The sequence below is a fragment of the Ostrinia nubilalis genome, chromosome 12 (assembly GCF_963855985.1).
Source record: "Ostrinia nubilalis chromosome 12, ilOstNubi1.1, whole genome shotgun sequence".
Lineage (NCBI taxonomy): Eukaryota > Metazoa > Arthropoda > Insecta > Lepidoptera > Crambidae > Ostrinia > Ostrinia nubilalis.
Window position 1 is genome coordinate 5,775,365 of NC_087099.1, and position 20,344 is coordinate 5,795,708.

General features: G+C 35.6%; 3 protein-coding genes and 1 long non-coding RNA gene across 4 annotated transcripts in view; 3 read left to right on the forward strand and 1 right to left on the reverse strand.

Annotated features, from left to right (window-relative positions):
• Nucleotides 1–20,344, reverse strand: part of LOC135076834 (suppressor of lurcher protein 1) — a 181,677-nt gene that overhangs the window by 140,873 nt on the left and 20,460 nt on the right. The gene's annotated exons all lie outside the window — the stretch shown is intronic.
• LOC135076490 (uncharacterized) lies at nucleotides 7,104–9,432 on the forward strand. The gene is made up of 3 exons (XR_010258272.1): nucleotides 7,104–7,189; nucleotides 7,762–7,962; nucleotides 8,672–9,432. It is a non-coding gene; the product is annotated as an uncharacterized LOC135076490 (long non-coding RNA).
• LOC135076491 (uncharacterized) lies at nucleotides 10,797–13,136 on the forward strand. The gene is made up of 3 exons (XM_063970948.1): nucleotides 10,797–10,919; nucleotides 12,173–12,385; nucleotides 13,014–13,136. Exons 1-3 carry the CDS (start codon nucleotides 10,875–10,877, stop codon nucleotides 13,056–13,058), a joined length of 303 nt encoding a protein of 100 aa, XP_063827018.1. The 5' UTR covers nucleotides 10,797–10,874; the 3' UTR covers nucleotides 13,059–13,136.
• On the forward strand, nucleotides 14,489–16,455 carry LOC135076832 (uncharacterized). The gene is made up of 3 exons (XM_063971300.1): nucleotides 14,489–14,598; nucleotides 15,125–15,301; nucleotides 16,306–16,455. Exons 1-3 carry the CDS (start codon nucleotides 14,554–14,556, stop codon nucleotides 16,333–16,335), a joined length of 252 nt encoding a protein of 83 aa, XP_063827370.1. The 5' UTR covers nucleotides 14,489–14,553; the 3' UTR covers nucleotides 16,336–16,455.

A 20,344-nucleotide genomic window follows, 5' to 3' on the forward strand; every position in this document is an offset into this window, starting at 1 on the left:
CTTTATAAATAGAATATTAAAAGGTCGAGTCTTGATCAGGAGAACATTATTTGAGGCTAGTCAGGGATAAAAAGTATTTTTAAACGTTTTGTAACTAACTTATAATAGGATTCTGAGAAATATAGTCCAGTGCTAGCTTGTTTTAGTTAGAACTAGAAAGTTTCACTTGTGAGAAGGTTTTACTGCCAGCTGTGAGTGCCTTTGCTTGTCAGAACTGTCAAAAGTTCCAACAATAATGAATTTACTACACCCTTACAAAACGTTGAACTGATACGCTAGAACGTCGCGTCGGCTACTAAGATATGTGTCTACTGAATATAAACTTTGAATATGAAAGCTAGCAAGTCCAAAATGTTCCCTATTGTGGTGTATACGAAAATAGTACTAGTTTCGTTTTGGTTTGACCCGAATGAGTTTGGCAGATGACCGAGTAAACTAGTAGCATAGTTTTGGGAAAAACTAGCTGTGTACGGCGAGGGTACAAAGTATTCAAAACTTGAAAATCTACTTTCGAGTTCAATTTCTATGAAAGCAATATTGTGAAAGAAAAAGTATTTAAGCTGATTCAACAGATTTTGTAATTGTTTCTTTAGGATTCCGTAGTCAGACAAGGAACCCTTATAGTTTCGAATCGATATGTCTGTCTGTCTGTCCGAGGTTTTGCTTGGAAAATACTGACACTAGAGAGCTGTAATTTTGTGGAGGTATCACGCCGATAAAACGGTAGAATAAAACTTGGAAAAAAAATTTTTTTTGGGTAGCTCCCCTACATGTAAAGTGGGGATGATTTCTTTTTTCATCTTCTACTCCATCGTGTGGGGTATCGTTGGATAGGTCTTTTAAAATGGCTTCTAAGACCATTTTTCGATTTAGGGATCCGTTTGCAAAATGTTAAAGTTTAAAGTGTCAATTTTGTTCGAGTAGGACGCCCCCCCTCTAAAATCTAAACTGTTGGCTTGAAAATTCTGGAAAAATTCATGATATTAGTGATTTTATGAACTTTCAAGAAAAACTATAGCGGTTAAAATAGATCAGTTAGTTTTAGTATTATAAAATTTCATACCTAATAAAAATTCCTTAGAAGAAAATATTAAAAGTGACTTTAGATGAAGTAATTGCTTGCTTCTGAAATTAAATGTGGTAATGAAGGACAACTAACGGAACCCTACACTGCGCGTGGCACGACACGCACTTGGACGGTTTTATTTTAAATATTTTAACTTGTTTTGTGAACTAGTACAAAAAATACAGAGAGAGAATTACAAAAAGCTTTTTGATTTAATGAATGATAATGGATAGTTTTTAGAATGAAGTACAGATTTTTTTACAGTAACAGATTTAAAAAGATCAAACATTTTTAAAGGCTTCGGTAAAATAATAAGGCTATTTTCGAGGAAACTCTTCGAGTGGAAACACCTGTGATTGACATAAAAGTTAATTGAAAGTGGTTTATCTGAAGCATCTTATGATGCTCTATGATTGATTTTATTACTGTCTTTAGCTTAGTAAAGTTTTCGGTCTATTGGTCTTCACTTTTTAGATCGTTCTTGTTGTCTCTGAAGGTCCTGAAAAAACGTTTCCAAGATTTCCTAATTGACATCGGGTCTTATAGCGACAACACAAAACTGATTTTTATCAAGAAATGAATATCGGATTATAATGTCTGAAAAAAAAAGATTATAAATTCTGTGATTTCCAGAACGTAAGGAATATTTTGTTCTTTATCTAAAAATTATTAAATGTCAGAACAGTCTTTAAAATATCAAAGCGTCTAACATAAAAAGCGTATTAAGTATCTAAAGAAATGCAATACCTTCCTAAGGATAATATCGAACAAACTCCTCGAGTGGGTACGCCTGCGAGTGACTTCGAGTTAATTGGAAGTGGTTCGCTGGAGTATCATACGGGCTCGATGAATTTCTTTAATTACTAGTAGCTAGCTGTTAATGCTTGGAGAAGAGAGTGCAAAGTGAAGTACTTTTTGTTTTAGCTACGTATGTTATGGGCGTTTCCTCTTGTGTGCGAGTAACGCCTGTTTTCACAAACATTACTATGAGGTCTCACAGTGCGCGTGGACACACAGGGTGACACACGAACCAATCACAGAGCTCTATTCAACGCTGTGCGTTCGATTTGCTGCTTCACTTAAGCAAGCATCGTTTGTGAATACGGGCGTAATACTTGGATGTGATTTTGTTCATATATTTTTTTTCAGACAGATCAGTTTTCTGTAATTTGATCCGATGTTTTATAATATCATGTAATAATTATGTTTCTTACATTAATAGGAATGAACTGTAGCTATACCACATCTTTACCATGAGTTGACAACAACTAAAATCTTCATAGATTCATAGAAAGTTACCACTGCGAGCGCATACATTACATACTTCTCTTTCATACATTTCATGTCATTGTATTTTTTACGCAGTCGCTAGCGAGCACATCAAGTAAACATCATGGTAAGCACACTGAACCTAGGGAGACAACCAAAAACTAAGCAATAATTTGGTATCTTTCCAAAGTATTCTGCGATCTATTGTATCGTTTTTACCAGCGAATGAAAACATTACAGGTTCTCAGAAAAAGCAAAGAAAAATCGCAAGGGAGCCGTTATTAATTCATTTCACTTAATGATGCTTAGCGTCGGGGGATTATTGTTTAAACGAGAAATAAGTACTATTTATTATGTACAGTGTACAGTTGGCTGTCTATTTCTTAAGGGCACAACATTAAAAATATCCAAGTAAGACTAGAGTTCTCCGTAATGATTTAATTCCTCTCTTTTTGAGTGAAAGAGAGGGATATTCTTAGTTAATGAAAGCCAATAAAAGAGTCATTTTGTTATTTTATTCAAAAGCCTCAATAAAGTTTTCTTTTTCTATGTAACCTTGACAGTACGCCAACCAAAGCTGCGAAGTTTATGGTTATGGTCAGTGTTAGTGCCCTTTAAAACAAAACACGGTTAAAAACAAAAAAAAAACATAGTATAAGTGGCCAGTATGACTCACAGCACAACAGAAAGATAAAAAATTTACAAGTGGCCAGTATATCAAAGCGTAACCGAAAGATATCAGTATAACGACGTTAGAATCCTTTCCAACGTTCATATTTTGAGAACAACAAAAATTCTTCGGAGGCTACGATAGCACACGTTTCGTACATTAAACCCTTTTAATATTTAAGCAAGGCCCCACTGTTTTTATTTACTTAGGATGCTCGTAAGCCTGTATCTTTTAGTTGGCGTCGGCCGGCTTCGAGTGAAGGATCAAGTCGTATTTTCATCATAATTTTGAATTAATTAGGTGGTAACCGCCTACGCATTTGATAATCCGATATTTGAATAATGGCAGTTTGATGTTTGAAATTCCAAGAATGTCAGCTTATTAGCACATACATAGAAAGGAAATTATGTGATCAATATTTGCTTGAATGAGAACATGATATTGGTTACTCTGTTGAAACGTAAGAGTTTATTGTAATACACTTGCGAGCAAAAGTATGGAATCACTTACATGAAGTTGTTTCCACGCGATCTTGTGAACTAACGAATTTGTTAGTAATAAAAAAAGTGGCACCATTTTAAAGATTAAACTTTTAACTTTAAATTGATACCAAATTCATTTAAATCACACCAGTATTTAAAAAGATATCCCGGCTGATGTAAAAAATTAAGGAAAAAGACATGTATCAACTGTTTGATACGTCGCGAGTTGCGGCCTATTTACCCCCTATAAAAGCACGTGTTTTCGGATTTTTGCTTTCACACGTTGATCCTTACACATCTCCGCTTCTTTTGACACTTTACCTGGGATTCTACACCTTCAGAAGCAGCACAAATCGTTGCACTATTGCAAGAAGGGCTCAGCCAGCGGGCTATCGCACGTCAGCTCCACATAAGCCAGTCTTGGGTTTCAAAAGTTTTAAGACGCTTTCAGGAGACTGGTGGCTTTATCCCGAGACCAAGTTCTGAACAGCGCCGGTGCACATCGCAGAGGGATGACCGTTTTTTCATGTCAAACTCTCTATGAAATCGTTATTTGACTGATATCGACGTCCAGCAAGAGCCCAGAAATGTTTGTAGGAAAGCTGTTAGCGAGTGGACAGTTCGTCTAAGATATGAGCAATAGAATTTGACTCCAAAAAGGTCTGCCACAGGCTCGAAACTGACGGCAAGTCACCGACTAGCACGCTTTCAATTAGCTCGCACTTATTTTGATGGGAAGGCGAGTAATGGAGGCGAGTTTTGTTCTCCGATGAATGCAGACTGTGTTTGCAGTGCAGCAGTCGAAGAGGTCGGGTCTATAGGCGGCCTGGGGAGAGATTTGTGCAGTGCTGGTTCGCTGAAACAGTGGCTTATAGGGGTGGCTTGCTCGACTTCCCATCGAGATGTGTACGAGCAAATTGAAAGCGTGCTTATCGGTGACCTGCCGTCAGTTTCGAGCCCGTGGCAGGCCTTTTTGGAGTCAAATTCTATTGCTTATATCTTAGACGAACTGTCCACTTGCTAACAGCTATCCTACGAACATTTCTGAGCTCTTGCTGGACGTCGATACCAGTCAAATGATGATTTTATAGAGAGGTTGACATGAAAAAACGGTCATCCCTCTGCGATGTTCACTGGGGCTGTTCAGAACTTGGTCTCGGGATAAAGCCACCAGTCTCCCGAAAGCGTCTTAAAACTTTCGAAACCCAGGACTGGCTTATGTGGAGCTGACGTGCGACAGCCTGCTGGCTGAGCTCTTCTTGCAATAGTGCAACGATTTGTGCTGCTTCTGAAGGTGTAGAATCCCAGGTAAAGTGTCAAAAGAAGCGGAGATGTGTAAGGATCCATGTGTAAAAGCAAAATCCGAAAACATGTGCTTTTATAGGGGTAAATAGGCCGCAACTCGCGACGTATCAAAGAGTTGATACATGTCTTTTTCCTTACTTTTTCACATTAACCGGGATATCTTTTTAAATACTGATGTGATTTAAATAAATTTGGTATCAATTTAAAGTTAAAAGTTTAATCTTTAAAATGGTATCACTTTTTTTGTTACTAACAATTTCGTTAGTACACAAGATCGCGTGGAAACAACTTCATGTAAGTGATTCCATAGTTTTGCTCGCGAGTGTAGTTCGACTCCTTTCTAATAAAAAATGTCTTAAGTAGGTAATGTACAAGTGATAATATAGCATAGGTAATCTTAGATATCAAAAACGCACATGTTTAGCACCCTTGTTAATGCATAGATATTTATTAAAACAAAAGGTATTGGCTAGATGGCGCTATGTGAAATTATCCAAAGATATTTATTATTATTTACTAGCTTTCCGCCCGCGGCTTCGCCCGCGCGAATTTTGTCTGTCACAGAAAAACTTTATCGCGCGCGTCCCTGTTTCAAAAACCGGGATAAAAACTATCCTTTGTCCTTTCCCGGGACTCAAACTATCTTTATGACAAATTTCATCAAAATCGCTTTAGTGGTTTAGGCGTGAAAGCGAGACAGACAGACAGAGTTACTTTCGCATTTATAATACATATTAGTATAGATTCTCACATTCTCAACTATGTACATTATCAAGTCATGTGTCCATCACGTTCTAACAAAGAGCCCATTAGACCGTGTTGTTTTAATGAGTCATTCAACAAACACTCTTATCGCCATGCTGCAAGTCCGAGAGTAGGTATAGCACAAGGGAAACAGCTGTAGTAGGGCCACTGCCACTAGTCTAGGTATAGTCTCGTTTTATCACGCTTATACAGGGTGATTTGGCAGACAGTTGCCAATAGGAGAGACTCAGAATCGGTATTTAAGAAAAAAAAAACATATTTTATTATTTTTATCCGTTGCGCGCGGTTTCAAAATTGGCACACGTGGATAATTTACTTCACCCTGTATATGTAATATCTAGAGTAAGGCCTCTAGATTAGTGTAATTGTGCTAATAAACTTTCGGGAACATTCCCCAAATTGAGAAAATTCGGAGTACCTAAGTAAAGTTGGAATGTCACGACACATCTCTTCTTTAGATAGTTCTGATGTAATTATTTATTCATCGCGATTACTTCTTAATTTAGGTGTTTTTACTTTAATTAGTATGGGCCTAGTTTTTTGATTAACTTTATAACAAAAAGATTTGATTACAGATAAATATCGGGACAGGTGAAACTAAACAAAAGCTTATAAAAACATAATACTCCTTCTGGCGCAGTCGGGTAAAAAGCAATTTTTTTACTTTATAAATAGATTTCAGTGATGAATGTAATGAAGACCGATAGCATCAGACTATACTTGTTGGAAAATAGCATCTATTTACAGCTCTAAATGTCAGTGTTTAGCTTGAAGTTGTTGTCTCTACAAAAAATATTGCCAAACTTTGCACAGTATCTGGCAATACTTTTCTCCAATACCGAGGATCACTTAGTATTCTTCCAGCATCAGCACTCGAACCGATATCAAAGATTGGGGAATCCGACGTGTAATACAAGTTTAGTAATATCGGACGTGACGAATTGTTTCTTCCGATGAAATTAAATGCATTGGACTGAAAAGGACTAAAATAAACGAGGACTAGAATAAATTGATAGTTGACGCGACACTATCAAGATTTATTCATGCAAAGGTTGATCAAGAAAGAAGATAAAAAGATTAAGTCTATTCGATTGTTTCGATTCGATGGTAAAAATATTTCGGTTGGGTCTTAAAGAGTAATAATACTACATTATTCAAAACAGGCTAGCCTAGAGTGTAAACTTAGGGTAACTACTTACTGCATTATTGAAATCAGAATAAACTTAAAGTTAAAGGTTTCACAGGTTTACTATGATTGTTGATCCACCGGTCAGAGCAATCGCGCGGCAAGCGAAAGGTTTTAAGTTCGTGTCCCCTAGGCAGTAGATTTTTTCAAGTTCAAATCAAATACAATGTATAGCATACCAATACAATTAATAAAGTCCAACTAAATAACAAACCTGTAGACATAGACAATTTGACAGGTTTTGAACACGTCCAAAAGATAACTCTTATCGAAATGAACAAGACAAACGTGACTGTTTCGTTTCTAGTTCAGTAATAACTCTAGATTTTCTCCATTTATATAAACAGGTGGAAGACTATTTTTTAGTTATTTTGTGTCTTTTGAGAGTAAATAGTACAAACATGTTTTTGAAATTTGCGTTTGTCTTTGCGGCTCTTTTATCTTTAGTAAGTAGAAACCTTTGACTAACTACATCGTAATTACTAATATGTCAATATTTTTGAGACGATTTACTATGTCAATTACAATAATGATGTTTACTTTCCTTGTAGTTGATTAAAGTAACACAAACAGAAACAAATATATGAACAAAACAAATAAATAAATTAATAGTCTTTAAAGGCACAATCACATTGCCAAAGTATGGGACAAAACATCGCACCTTTAGCACTATTTGTGTACTTTGGTTTGGGTCTACGAGTAGGGGAGACCTAGGTGAGTTGTAGCATATCGACATTGTCGTTTTTTTTAAACATATTAACTATGTACCAGCGAGTTCGTAAAAGTGCGCATTTTTTTTGTTCAAGTCTCGAGCTAACAAATACGCGCTGATGCGAGCTCGCTGATAGTTAATAGGTTAACAAAAATCTTCAATGTCACAACTCTCCTCTGTTACAACTCAACTCGGTCTCCCCTATGTGTCACTTTTACTCATGCCAGCATCACTCTTTGAGTGATAGGGATGGGAAAACTTCGTTAAATATCTTAGGAATTAATCCCTCTTCATATCTTTTTGTAGAGTGAGTGTAAGCCAACTGAAGATGTATCATTTGGAGGGGACTACCCAGAAATGCAAGAGTTTAGCAGAACGATGGCTAATTTCGTAAGCGACATGTCGAGAACGATAGAGAGCTATTTGTACCCCATTTTTGAATTGTTCGCTGCTTTGGACGAGAAAGACATAAAAGCCTTGGAAAACTCGGAGTCTTTTCCATTTACGGTAAGAATTGAAAGAAATTAGAATAAAACAATTTTAAAAATCAATCTATTGAAGTTCAGTGTGAAAAAATGTGAAATATGACGTACCTAATCGTGAAGGTATCAAATTTTTCAAAGCATTGTAAGACTACTTGAACTATACATAGTAGATGTATTTACTGGGTGAATAACTCTAGTACCTTTGAACAGGCACTAAAATAAAATAAATATTTACTGGCTCCTATTTATAGTGCTGACAATATTAACGGCAAATATTAACATCAAACTTAGCTAAAAACCTTGCTAAGAGCATAAATACACCCTGTATTTATGCTATACAAGGACGCCATCAGGGCAAGTTACAATAAAATTATGAATTTCCACAGTTTTTATCTTAATGACAATAATACACAGACTTACTAGTAATAGGCTTATAAAGGACTCCAATTTTCTTTTCTTTTCCGAATAAAAAACAGATCTAGGTATAATGTAGCTGTTCTCTCCTACTGAACTTTACTGTCATGCAATTAGAGGTCCTGAGGTGGATTGTGTAAAGCAATCGTAACCATTTGACAGTTCATAACGTACGATTATTCTGTCAAACGCTTTGTTTAACTGACTTTATCGTACGTTATGAACTGTCAAATGATTAAGTTTTTTGCTTTACACAATTCCACCTCTATTTACTGGAATACAGTAGTAGTAGTTAGTTAAACTTGTCTTTTTCACAGGTTGAAGGAATGGAAGAAAATGAAATGTGCACTGATATTCATGACATAAGGTGCGATTTGGTGGAAGTGGTGCCGATTCCAGAGGCGAAATAGTCTGAAGATATTTGGAGCCGGCTTTTATTAAAGCTGTTTTTGTTTTCAAATTAAAAATGTCCAAAATCTAAATGTAAGAATTAATAATATTTTATTTTACGCGAATATTAAATACAATTATTTGACCATTAATCAAGTACAGATGATTTTGATACTGTACTTAATTATTCAACTAATTCATTTTTAAGTGCCACTGCTTTTAACACTTTTTTTTTTAATAAAATATTGTTTATCAAATTTACTTATGTTAATCACTATAAAATAAATAATGCTCAAAATATTTTTTAAAAATGTTAGTTACAATTAAATTAAATACATAAAGAAATTCGAAGTGCTGATTGTCGTAAGAACAATGGTTGTGTGGCCAGCCCTGGACCTTATGATAACACTGGGTCTAATGGCTTAATCATGACCAAGCCCTAGGTGGCCCGAGGTTGTTATAATAGGACCAATTTCCTTACTGGAATTCAATCTACATTCCTAGAATTGACGGTTGGTGCTTGAATATTTGGAATTGAATAGGTATTTGGATTTTAGAGGGTTGGGTAAAGTTGATGGTAGAACTTTTGCCGCTACTGATATAAAATTAGCTAGCCTTTAAGATAATAAACAAAATAACTAAACTATAAATAAAGTTTATAATTTGTCAATAGCACGCTATAGATATGCCTGACAATAAATAATTTAGCAAAGCGATGTGTTTTTGTTTTAAAATCATCATTATCATCATCATCTCAGCCATAGGACGTCCACTGCTGAACATAGGCCTCCCCCAATGCTTTCCATGTTGATTAGCAAGCTGAAGTGGCAATGGACAGGGCACATAGTACGCAGAACTGACGGCCGATGGGGCAACAAGGTTCTGGAGTGGAGGCCGCGTACCGGAAAACGCAGCGTGGGACGTCCACCCACAAGGTGGACCGACGACATCATAAAGGTTGTCTTAAAATATTTATGCATAATTCTCACGAAAAACTTAAAGGTGAGCCCTTTCGCCGTTAGCCCTTTAGCCCCTGGGAGGCTCAACAATGTAATTCGAGAAGAACAATCATTGAACTTTATAAACTGTCTAAAATTGCGCATAGTAGTTTTCTAGACCAAGTTTTATTTTGAAGATCTTGAGTGACATGTATGTTTTAGAGGGTTATAATAATCTACGATTATTCTAGGTTTCACATGTTATTGTGGCCAGTAAACGTGATGCATATTACCTCAAGACAGCTAAAATAAGACGATGCTGAGCAAACTCAAATGAACTTCGATCAGCAATATCCGATTGGCAGTAAGGGTGATTCTAGAGTAACAGAAACAAACATAATTAGTTTTCATAAAATTTTTTCATACCTGAATAATGTAAGAGATATTCTACGTGTCACTATGAGGGGGAATGAAATACGGCTGCTTTAATTTTTAATGCATTGGCATATGGGCAATTCTCCTGAAGCAATTATAGGATGAAGCTTTGATTGGATCGTATAAAAGTGATTTTTAAAAGCAAATAAGAAATTACTTCCATGACTTTTTTCGTTAAAAACTCATTCTTTCCTGCTTAAGCACCAAATCTTTGACATTAGTCACGAAAAGTTTTGTCAAAAGAAGAAAATAGAGGATATAAATCGAAGGCTAAATTATAGCGATTGAACTCGGAAATCTGTCATTTTCACGTAAGTCGTAAGAGGCTATAAGAGTAACAATAAAACCAAGATTTTTTTAAATACACGTGAGTAAATGACGCAGCCATTTTAAAGTCAAAGTCAAAATGTCTTTATTTGTGTAGACTATTTAAACAGTACTTACAAATCGTCAAATATTTTGCTCTTAAGGAGCCTCTACATGTTTCATAATCTTTTTACCCTACCAGCGCTTCGAGACCCACATTTGCTGAGAAGAAGCGCCGCAACAAACTCAGTCATCACTATTTCATCTTCGATACCCGCTATCCGCTTCGCTCCATTTCTGTATACCTGCTCATCTTTATTGCCATACAGGTAAAAGCTAACAGGCAAATAACACATACGTCAATGCTTACAAAAGTAGTAGCTACTTACTGTCGACAAGTCGGACAGTTCTGTTTGTATCTTCGCGATAAACAGTAAACCCAATATTCATAATGATCAAAATAATCGTTCTTTGTGCTATTCTTCTGCTGGTTGACGTAAGTGTGATAAAATTTTGTCTATTTTTGAGAACCTAATCCTTGAAGCGTTGTTCTTTATATTCTGGAAAGATTATCACAAAGTTCAAAATAGTTTTATTTATGTTTATTGACAATTCTTGAGCCTGAATTAAGTTTTCGTCATAATTATTGCGATTGTTATTCCGATTCCATTATTTTTTACTATGAAAGAATAATAATAAATAAATAAATATCTTTGGACAATTTCACACAGCGCTATCTGGCCCCAAAGTAAGTAATTAATATGCTTGTGTTATGGGTGCTAATTTCGTGCATAAAAATAACTGTACCTAATAAAAATAGTTATACTACAATCAGGCAGATAGATCAGTAGAATGTAATAATTTCGCATTTAATGGCTTAAATTAATACAAGATTACATGTGAGAAACAAATGGACAAAAATTACTGTGCTGTACCCAATAATCATTATTATGGTAAATCACATATGACAGGGCTTAAAAATGTAGTTTTTCCGCATTTACCGGAGTTAATTGGTTATAAAAATTATGCCTTTGGTTGGATAACTCTTTGCAATGTTATTACTGTGTACAATACACTACACTTCTATGTAAAAAAATATTTACTATGTATGTACGTCTATTTTATGTGCACATCCAATTAAATTGTAATTTAGTACTTCCTTAAGTGTTTCTTTCGATAAAAAGTAAACATTTTTGAAACAGTAAGACCTTACTTAACAAACCGACTTCATTTTAGTACAAATTATCAAAAACATCACGTCATTCCCTTAACTTTGTTATTACCTACCTAATACATACATAGTGGTTAAGGCCCACAGCAAAGACCACAATGTGGCTACAAATTAAGTACCTATTATGTTTTTAACGTTGTCTGAAGATAGGTGGGGAAGACTCAAGGTTCTATGTTTCTCCATAATAGATCCTCTACTACAGTGTTTTTCAACCTGTGGATCGCGACCCCCTGGGGGGTCCAAGCCCTATAGGGGGGTCGCGAGAGGTAGTAAAAACTACCTCAGTAAAAAAAAACCAGTATAGTAATAGATTTATCCGAAATCTAATTATGCAAATGCATAAAATTAATATTGTATGTACTGAAATATTCGCTTTCTACAACATCTTTGTAACATTAAAAAAAAGCGAGCGGTCGGGGGGTCGCAAAATATTTTTTCATACTATGGTCGATATCACATCATCATAACATTTGAAAAAGTCATACCATAACTCGAAAAAATAATTCTGTACCATTCAGGTCAAAGCGTCATCCATCGCCAAGCGTGACATACAAATGGCCCAGCCACTCCAGCAAGGCCAGAACTTCGCTATGGATGTGCAAAAGAATGTTGACCACTTTCGGAACTGCGTAGACCAAAGCCTAGCCAACATGGTGGGGCAGATCAACGAGAAACAACTGCAGCCGCTCTTCTCCGCGGTTGGGGATACGATTAACAGGTTCACAAAAGCAGTAAGTGATATATTTTTATCTTCGGTTGTATAATCAATCTCAAACTCTGTCTATAGTTGTCTAAAATACGTTTTTAAAGATCATGAGGAGTTCCGATTGCTTGGATAATAATGTTTTATTATATTTTCGAGAGGGATGAAGGAAAACAAACTTTTGACATATTATCTTAAGTATCTACTCGTAGATATCTAAACAAATCTACGAGTCTAAACAAGATATCTACGAGTAGATAGTTAAGATAATATGTCAAAAGTTTGTTTATATTGTTTTTATTTCAAAACTTACACTTACTTTTTTGAAAATCGGATGGTGCTTTCTAAATCCGAGATTTCAGAAGTTTTCAGATCTTTTGAGTCTAAACTAGATGTCTACGAGTAGATAGTTAAGATAATATGTCAAAAGTTTGTATAAATTGTTTTATGTCAAAACTTACACTTACTTTTTTGAAAACCGGATGGTGCTTTCTAAATCCGAGATTTCAGAAGTTTTCAGATCTTTTGAGATGAGATATTAGACCGCAAAATAATATTTGTTTTTTAATCTTTTACCTGTCATTTTATTCGTATTGCACCCGATAATTAACATGTCATTTAAGAAAAATTTCTAAATACAATTGTTTTCTTTGCAGTTCGACGATTTAACTGCGACGACCAAGCCTGCGACTCAAAAGTAAACAAGAATCAATTACCCATTTTATTTATCTAACTACGTTGTTAATTATGTTGAAATAAATTATGTTTATGTTTTAAAATGTTTTATTTTTAAATCTTTTTCTTTCACATCTCAAAGGGTCAATTATTTTCCAACTAATCAGTTTAAATAGCATCAGTCATTGAATGATTCATAATTATCAGGCCTTAATGTTTTATAGTAATAAATACTGATTCTGGAAGCAGGGCAGTGACTCTAATAATTAACAAAAGTCAAAAATTTCTAATCACGACGTTTTATGGTGCCTATACATTTGATGAACATTAGAACAAAGGAATTTGTGATAGCAAACATTCTATTGTATGTATCGCATCAGTTCATTGACTGCTCTTTAACCTTAACCGGATCGCCTGACCATAGTAAACGCGAATAGTAGAATGTCTTCAAGAGCCACTGTACGTCTTCGTATGAATCTTTAGGCTCGCTTTCCACCAAGGTGGAGCGGAGCAGAGCAGAGCGGAGAAATGTAGGGCGGACTAATTTTTCTATAGAATTTGACAACGGCGGCAAAATCAGGCCTTACAGAACTTCTTGTCTTTATCCATCATTATTCTATCGCCACAATGGCCATACCAGAGGCGGTAACTCGGAATAACAAGCTACCAACAAATACATTACCTAATTACCTTACAAAATTAGTTTTTTTTAAGTTATAGAAACTTTACGTTATCCAAGTGAAATGCATGAAAAAACTAGCAGCACGCTCGTTCTGTGTTTTGCACCAAGTTCTGCAAGTGTCATCTTGCTTTTTCCCAACTTTTCCTAATGTTTCCTTCCAACGATGCACATGACATTTAAAATTACATGCAAAATTGTATGGAAGTATTAAATTAGTTCCTTTATGGATATTATGCTGATTTCTTGATAGAAGCATATCTCCCAAGATATAAGGTGGATCTATCATCAATAAATATTTTTACCGGAAATAATGTCATACGAGACGATTTAAACGATTAATTAGGTCTCAACTCAACCAATATAAATATGATCGTTGACTAACTAATTTGACTACCAATATTAATAATATTGGATTTGACCCAGGGAAACCTTTAGTTTTTACTTTCCATCTCCCCTTATTAATAGTAAAAAGCTGTCAAAAATTTAAAAACGGTAAATTTTAATGTCTTTAAGAAAACTATTGAGCTGCTTTTTCTCCCAACTTGGCTGGAGCACTCTCGCGGCTACGAGCTTAATTACCAATAACGCATTATGTATGTATAGCCTATTCATACGAGCAAGTAGTCACAGGAAACTAGGCATTACGAATAATAGGTCTACAGCAAAACTACGATTAATGTTGATTGCAAACCCATTTGTTAATTAGCATTCCTGGAACTACGACCCGGAGACGATAAGGAAGACAAATACATCTGGTATGATAAAAGTGACCCCACGCTTGGAGGCATCAGTCCGTATTTTGTTTTTGAGCAGTGCAGTCGTTTGAAAGCCGACCAACAATGAACAAGTATATGATCGTCTTCTTGGCTTTGTGCCTTATTAGCGTGAGTGTTTTGAATTTCAATTTGTTTTTGTTGATAAAAAATAGTACTAATTTCGTACGGGCATGAATGTTTAACGTGACGAGAGCACGGTTTTAGTTTCCAATCGTTTTGACAGCTTTGTCTTTGGATTTGATTTGGTAGAACATTATGGATTTAAAAACATAAATAACATCTTAATATGCGACATCGTGTCGTGGAAATCTACGACCAATATTGTAGAAGTTCACGACACGACATCGCACGTGGTACGATGCAATGTTCAACACGCTGTCGTGTCGTAGAAGCTCACGGTGTAATCAAAATCAATACATTATCATCATTATTGTTTGGTAGATACCTAAAGAAAAATAGTGTAGAAATGATAGAAAAATATATGTGGTTAAAAAAAGTTCAGTGTTATGGAATGTTCATGATGATGACTTTGGTATACCTATTCACGAAGACTAATAAAATGTGCTTTATCCATTTCCTTATATGCATCTTCGTTTGTTTTGATTATGTTAATGACCTTTTAATTATTTTTCAGGTTCACGCTTTCGTGAAACGCGATGCTCCTGCGAAAACTGACGAGAACTACCTTCAAGAAATCCAAAAACAGGCTGATGCGTTAATCAAGGATATCGGCGGCAAATTGAAGGAGGCTGTAGACCCTGACACGATAAAGAAGAATTTCAACGATTTTATTGACAATACTAAGAAATTTGTAAGTAATCGCAAAATAGTAAATAACTGAAGCTGAGTTGCACCACTTTATTTATTACCGTGACTATAACCTTATCCAGTGGTTTTGTATGGAGTTTTTCATAATCATAATCATAATTTTATTGTCAAAACTGTGTACAAAAGGTGGTAACAATAATCTAGTGGCTTCAACAGTTATCCATTTCAGATGTACATTATTATATGTTATTATAAAATTTAAAATAATAATAAAAAACAAATGTCAATAAATAAATTATGTCAAAAGTTATTAAAATATTCATCTAGGTTATAAAAACATTTCTGTAACAAGCATTCTTTCAATTTCTGTTTGAATTGCGGGTTTTCTAGTGCTTTTATACAGTTAGTTTAATAGACTTTTGACGTTGTTAAAGTTAAAGTAAGATGGTGCAACCCAGCTTTAGTCGTTTAGATTTACATTTCGATAAAAGTGATTTATTCTATGACTAATAGATGGAGACGATTGATTTTATTTCGTCATCTTGGTACTTATGTTTTTGTAACGAATCGTACGACAACCGTTTATTAATTAATTTATTAGTTATCGTAAGACTATGAATCGGTCGCCAGATTATCATACAAAGACTGCTTTCTAAAACTAGCTACGCTCTGAGTCGTGTAACTCCACGGCACGTGAGTGTTTAGTGAACGAAAGAATACTTAGAGGGGATTAATAAGAAAGGTCTTAGGATGCTGGGACATGTGTTTTTCAGACATTTTCACATGACATCTTTTGGTTTATTGACCCGGGAGATTAGAGAACGAATGATTTTGACAGGACTTTTGGAGATATTGCTGGATGCTAGCTCATTTTATCCCTTGAAGCAAGGCAACATTTTTTTGATTGTTAAAAGTCATATGCGACCGCTTGTTGGGGATTGATGAGTTAAAATAAGTAATTAAGCCTACTTTTGACTTAGTTACAGAATTAAATAATGTAGTAGCTGAAGCTAGACGTATATCTGATGGTTTTATTTTACTTTGCAGATTGACAACGCCGGCCCCAAGAAAGAATAGTAAATGTTCCTATGAAAGACTGATGTGCCTCCATACCGACATACTGAGCTCAACCGTAGGCTGTAAAACTATGTATCGGAATTGTAGAGCAAGACAATAAAAATGTAATGTGATACTGTATTTTATATTTGTTTCAATTCTATATTGACTTACCGCAAGTCGACCGCAAAGGTGAGTTGGATGAGACATCCCTATTTATAAAGTCATATGTAGAATTCAGCTTGATTGGTTAGGTATGTAAAGTTGATGACGTCAACAATTTTTTTTCTGTTAGGCTTTCGTGCGGTTTAGATAAAATCGACAGCTGCACAAGGAGATCATAATAACAAACGTACCTTTAAGCTTTTTTCTAATTAAATACTCAGGCTAGATTGCACCATATTTTTCTTCTTCTTTTAAATCTTACTTTAACAAACGTCAAAAATCCAACTCCATACAAAAAACACCAGTCAGTTACCGTTAAAGTTAGGTGGTGCAACTCAGCCTAAATTGTACAGTCGGAGTAGGCATACGTCTTCAATTTGTGTTTGACCTTTATCTCAACTGATGGTAAAACGGACCAGGATAGCAAAGGACATTGTCAGAAACCGCCTAAAAAACCGCCCAAAAACATTAACCCATCATAATTATTTTCTATTTTTTTTAATACATTAAGCACCCTTTCATTCTAATGGACACTTAAGCATTGAAAAATTAAATAAATAAGTCTTTTAACGTTTATTCTATAATACTATTACAACTTCCGGACGTTTTGGTGCGTGGCATGGTCTAAAACCTATCAAGTTCCATAATTTTTGCCGATAAAATCTGTACGAGGCATTACCGTACTTTATTGCTGGGAGTCCATGTATAGTGATGTTCCTGCGGCCATCATAGACAATAAAATATCGATTTTGAAAATAAAATAAATCGATTAAACTGCTTTGAAGACTAGATTTGCGTTAAAAGCTAAAAAGATATTGACAGTTTGACACTATTACAAGAAGATATCTAAAGTGTCCAACTGGTCGAAGGTCGTAAATAAAATAAAAATAATTAGGACCATAAACTGATATTCATGGTATCATAACTGTAAAAGTGTCAGAATCCGATGTTGAATCCAATGCCAGTTGAAGTGTGAGAAACATATATTTTTTTTTTATGTGACAGGAGGCAAATGAGCAGACGGATCACCTGATATCAACCTAGTATAGTTGCCAGTCTCTCATAATCTATGCCAATGAGGGTTTTCGCGATTGAAAAATCCGCCAGATGGCAATACGTAGACGTGAGGTCCAAATGCTGCATGATTGGTTATTTTTGACATGACATTGACAGATATCCACCAATCATGCAGCATTTGGACCTCGCGTCTACGTATTGCCATCTCGCGGATTTTTCAATCGCGAAAACCCTCATTCATAGCACATGTATAATAATAGACCAAATGAACTTTTATAGATTGTGAAAGAGAAGATAAAGATTTTATTATTTTATTAAAATCTTGCCACGAGGTAGTTTTTCAGTAGAAACCAGGATTGGATAATCGCTACAGGCAAGTATCAGAACATTTTATAAATATTTTTAATCGATTATATCCATGTGAATCGTTTTAATAAATTGTCATTTTACTTTTTCAATTAAAACTTTTTCAATCCCTAGTCTTGTCAAACTGTCATAATGTCAACAAATTATAAATGTCACGTCAGTTGACTCAATTTCAGTCTTCTGTGCGTTTATTGTATTTTTATTTCAATGAAATAGTGCTAAAGGGTTAGTACTAAAACTGAAAGCCTTTTTTCAGAAAGAAAACCAATGTGGTGCCCTTATTATTCATGCTGTTTGAAAGTTACAAGTCAGTGATACAGAGTTGCCGACATTATAACTCCGTAGTGATACCATACCAAAGAAGAAGTTTTCCTAAACACTTGTGTTGTTTTTATATGTGATCGAATAAAAAGGATTAATTCTACTGCTCAAATGGAATAACTTATCCCAAGAGACCGAATATAAAAAAAACCTCTCCATAGAAATTATCACCATCACGAGGATGTGAATTTTTTTGAGAATTTGATATTGGTCCTGTAAGAAAAGTAGTTGTATTTCAGTAGTAGAATCAACCCTTCTTGTTTCATCAGCAAGAGTAACTATAAAAACGCCCTGTAGGTAGGTATTATTAAGCTGAAGAGTTTGTTTAGTGTCAAAGACTGTCACACAGTGTAACTTAAATTGGCATATTATGATAATGAACATAAAAACTTAAATAAATATTTATGTTAATATTTTTTCTATTTATTTATTTTCCCAAAGCTTCACAGTGACAGCTGAAACAGCAATACTGTTAACAAAACAGTAAAACTAAACTTGGAACAAACTGTTACAAATATGAGGGGTTTAATATTTTACAAATTAAAATAAAACCGCATGTTGCTTTACTTTCTCGTATAGGTAATAAATGTAATTAATGGCTAGATTATTAATGTTACTTTGTTACCCTCAATAGTGAGGAAATCTTATAAAATGGTAACCCTGATTTTTATTGTCATTCAAGTGCTCTTTCTTCGCATAGGCTTCTGTGATTTGGCCAAGGGCCACACACATTGCGATAACATTATGCGACATTGATTTGACAGCAGCGGAGTGAAGTCTTGCGACTATGCAAAATGATACCCTGTAATCGTAGCGCATACAGACATAGACGGGGCGGGGCACATAGCTCGTAGAGCTGATGGCCGCTGGGGCAGGAAAGTTCTTGAGTGGCGACCACGAGCCGAAAGACGTAGCGTGGGCAGGCCTCCCACTAGGTGGACCGACGATCTGGTGAAGGTCGCGGGAGGTGCCTGTATGCGAGCGGTGCAGGATCGGTCTTCGTGGAAATCCTTGGGGGAGGCCTTTGTCCAGCAGTGGACGTCTTTTCGGCTGAAACGAACGAACGAACGATACGTATTACCACTATTTACCAGACATTACTATTTATTGCATACTCGCCGGATTACACGTAGGAGCACGCGCGTAACAGCTTCGGCCTTGCATTATTATAAGATCTTGTTCCGCCCTTTTACGAACTTCCTCCGTGAGGATATCCCCGCCGAATTCTATGATGAACGTATCAAAAGTCATATTCTGCAATGTCAACCCACCACAAGGTGGACCGACGACCTGATAAAGGTAGCGGGAAGGCGCTGGATGCAGGCCGCTACCAACCGTGCGATGTGGAAGTCATTGGGGGAGGCCTATGTTCAGTAGTGGACGTCCTGTGGCTGAAATGATGATGATGATGAAGAAATGAATGAAAATGACAAATCTTCGAACGTGTATAATACCGTGCCAAAGTAATCATATAATTTTGGCACCTTAATAACTATTGCCGTTTTTGTTGTAAAGATCATGCAGCGCTACTTGCGGATATTATTGGAAAGAAAACTATGTGGGCTCTAGATCTGAAGCCGCTTTAACGAACACGAAGTGCTCATACAATGCGGCGTATTTTCTTCCAGTCTTTAGTCAGGACTTTAGTCGAATTAAAACCCCGGTTGAACGTGATATAGCCGCACTAGAATACGATGCTTTTTTGCATAATCGCAAAACTTCGTTCCGGTGTCGACCGAATGTTATCATGATGTATGTGGCCCAGGGGTTACCGTAGCCGCTAAGGTTTGAAACTTCTTGCTTAAAATATTGTAGTCTTTGGCATAGACTACGATGGTAGTCATGGAGATAGGAGTTTGTTATCTCGTGTCAGATGTAAATGGTGAAAAGAAAACTCATGATTCGTGGTATTTTTATGTAATATGTAGGTATTTTATAAAAGTGGAACCCCGAGTGATCTCCAAAACCCATTCTATTATTATATACGATTCGGCTTCGATATCTATAATACAATAGGAGTTTATTTCATGTGTCAGATGACAAGGGTGGAAACAACCTACGATTCATGTTGTTTATTTACGTGCAATATGTGGGCATATTGTAAAAGTGGAATGCCGAGTTGTATTTCTAAAACTTGTTCTATTATTTTATACTATTTGGC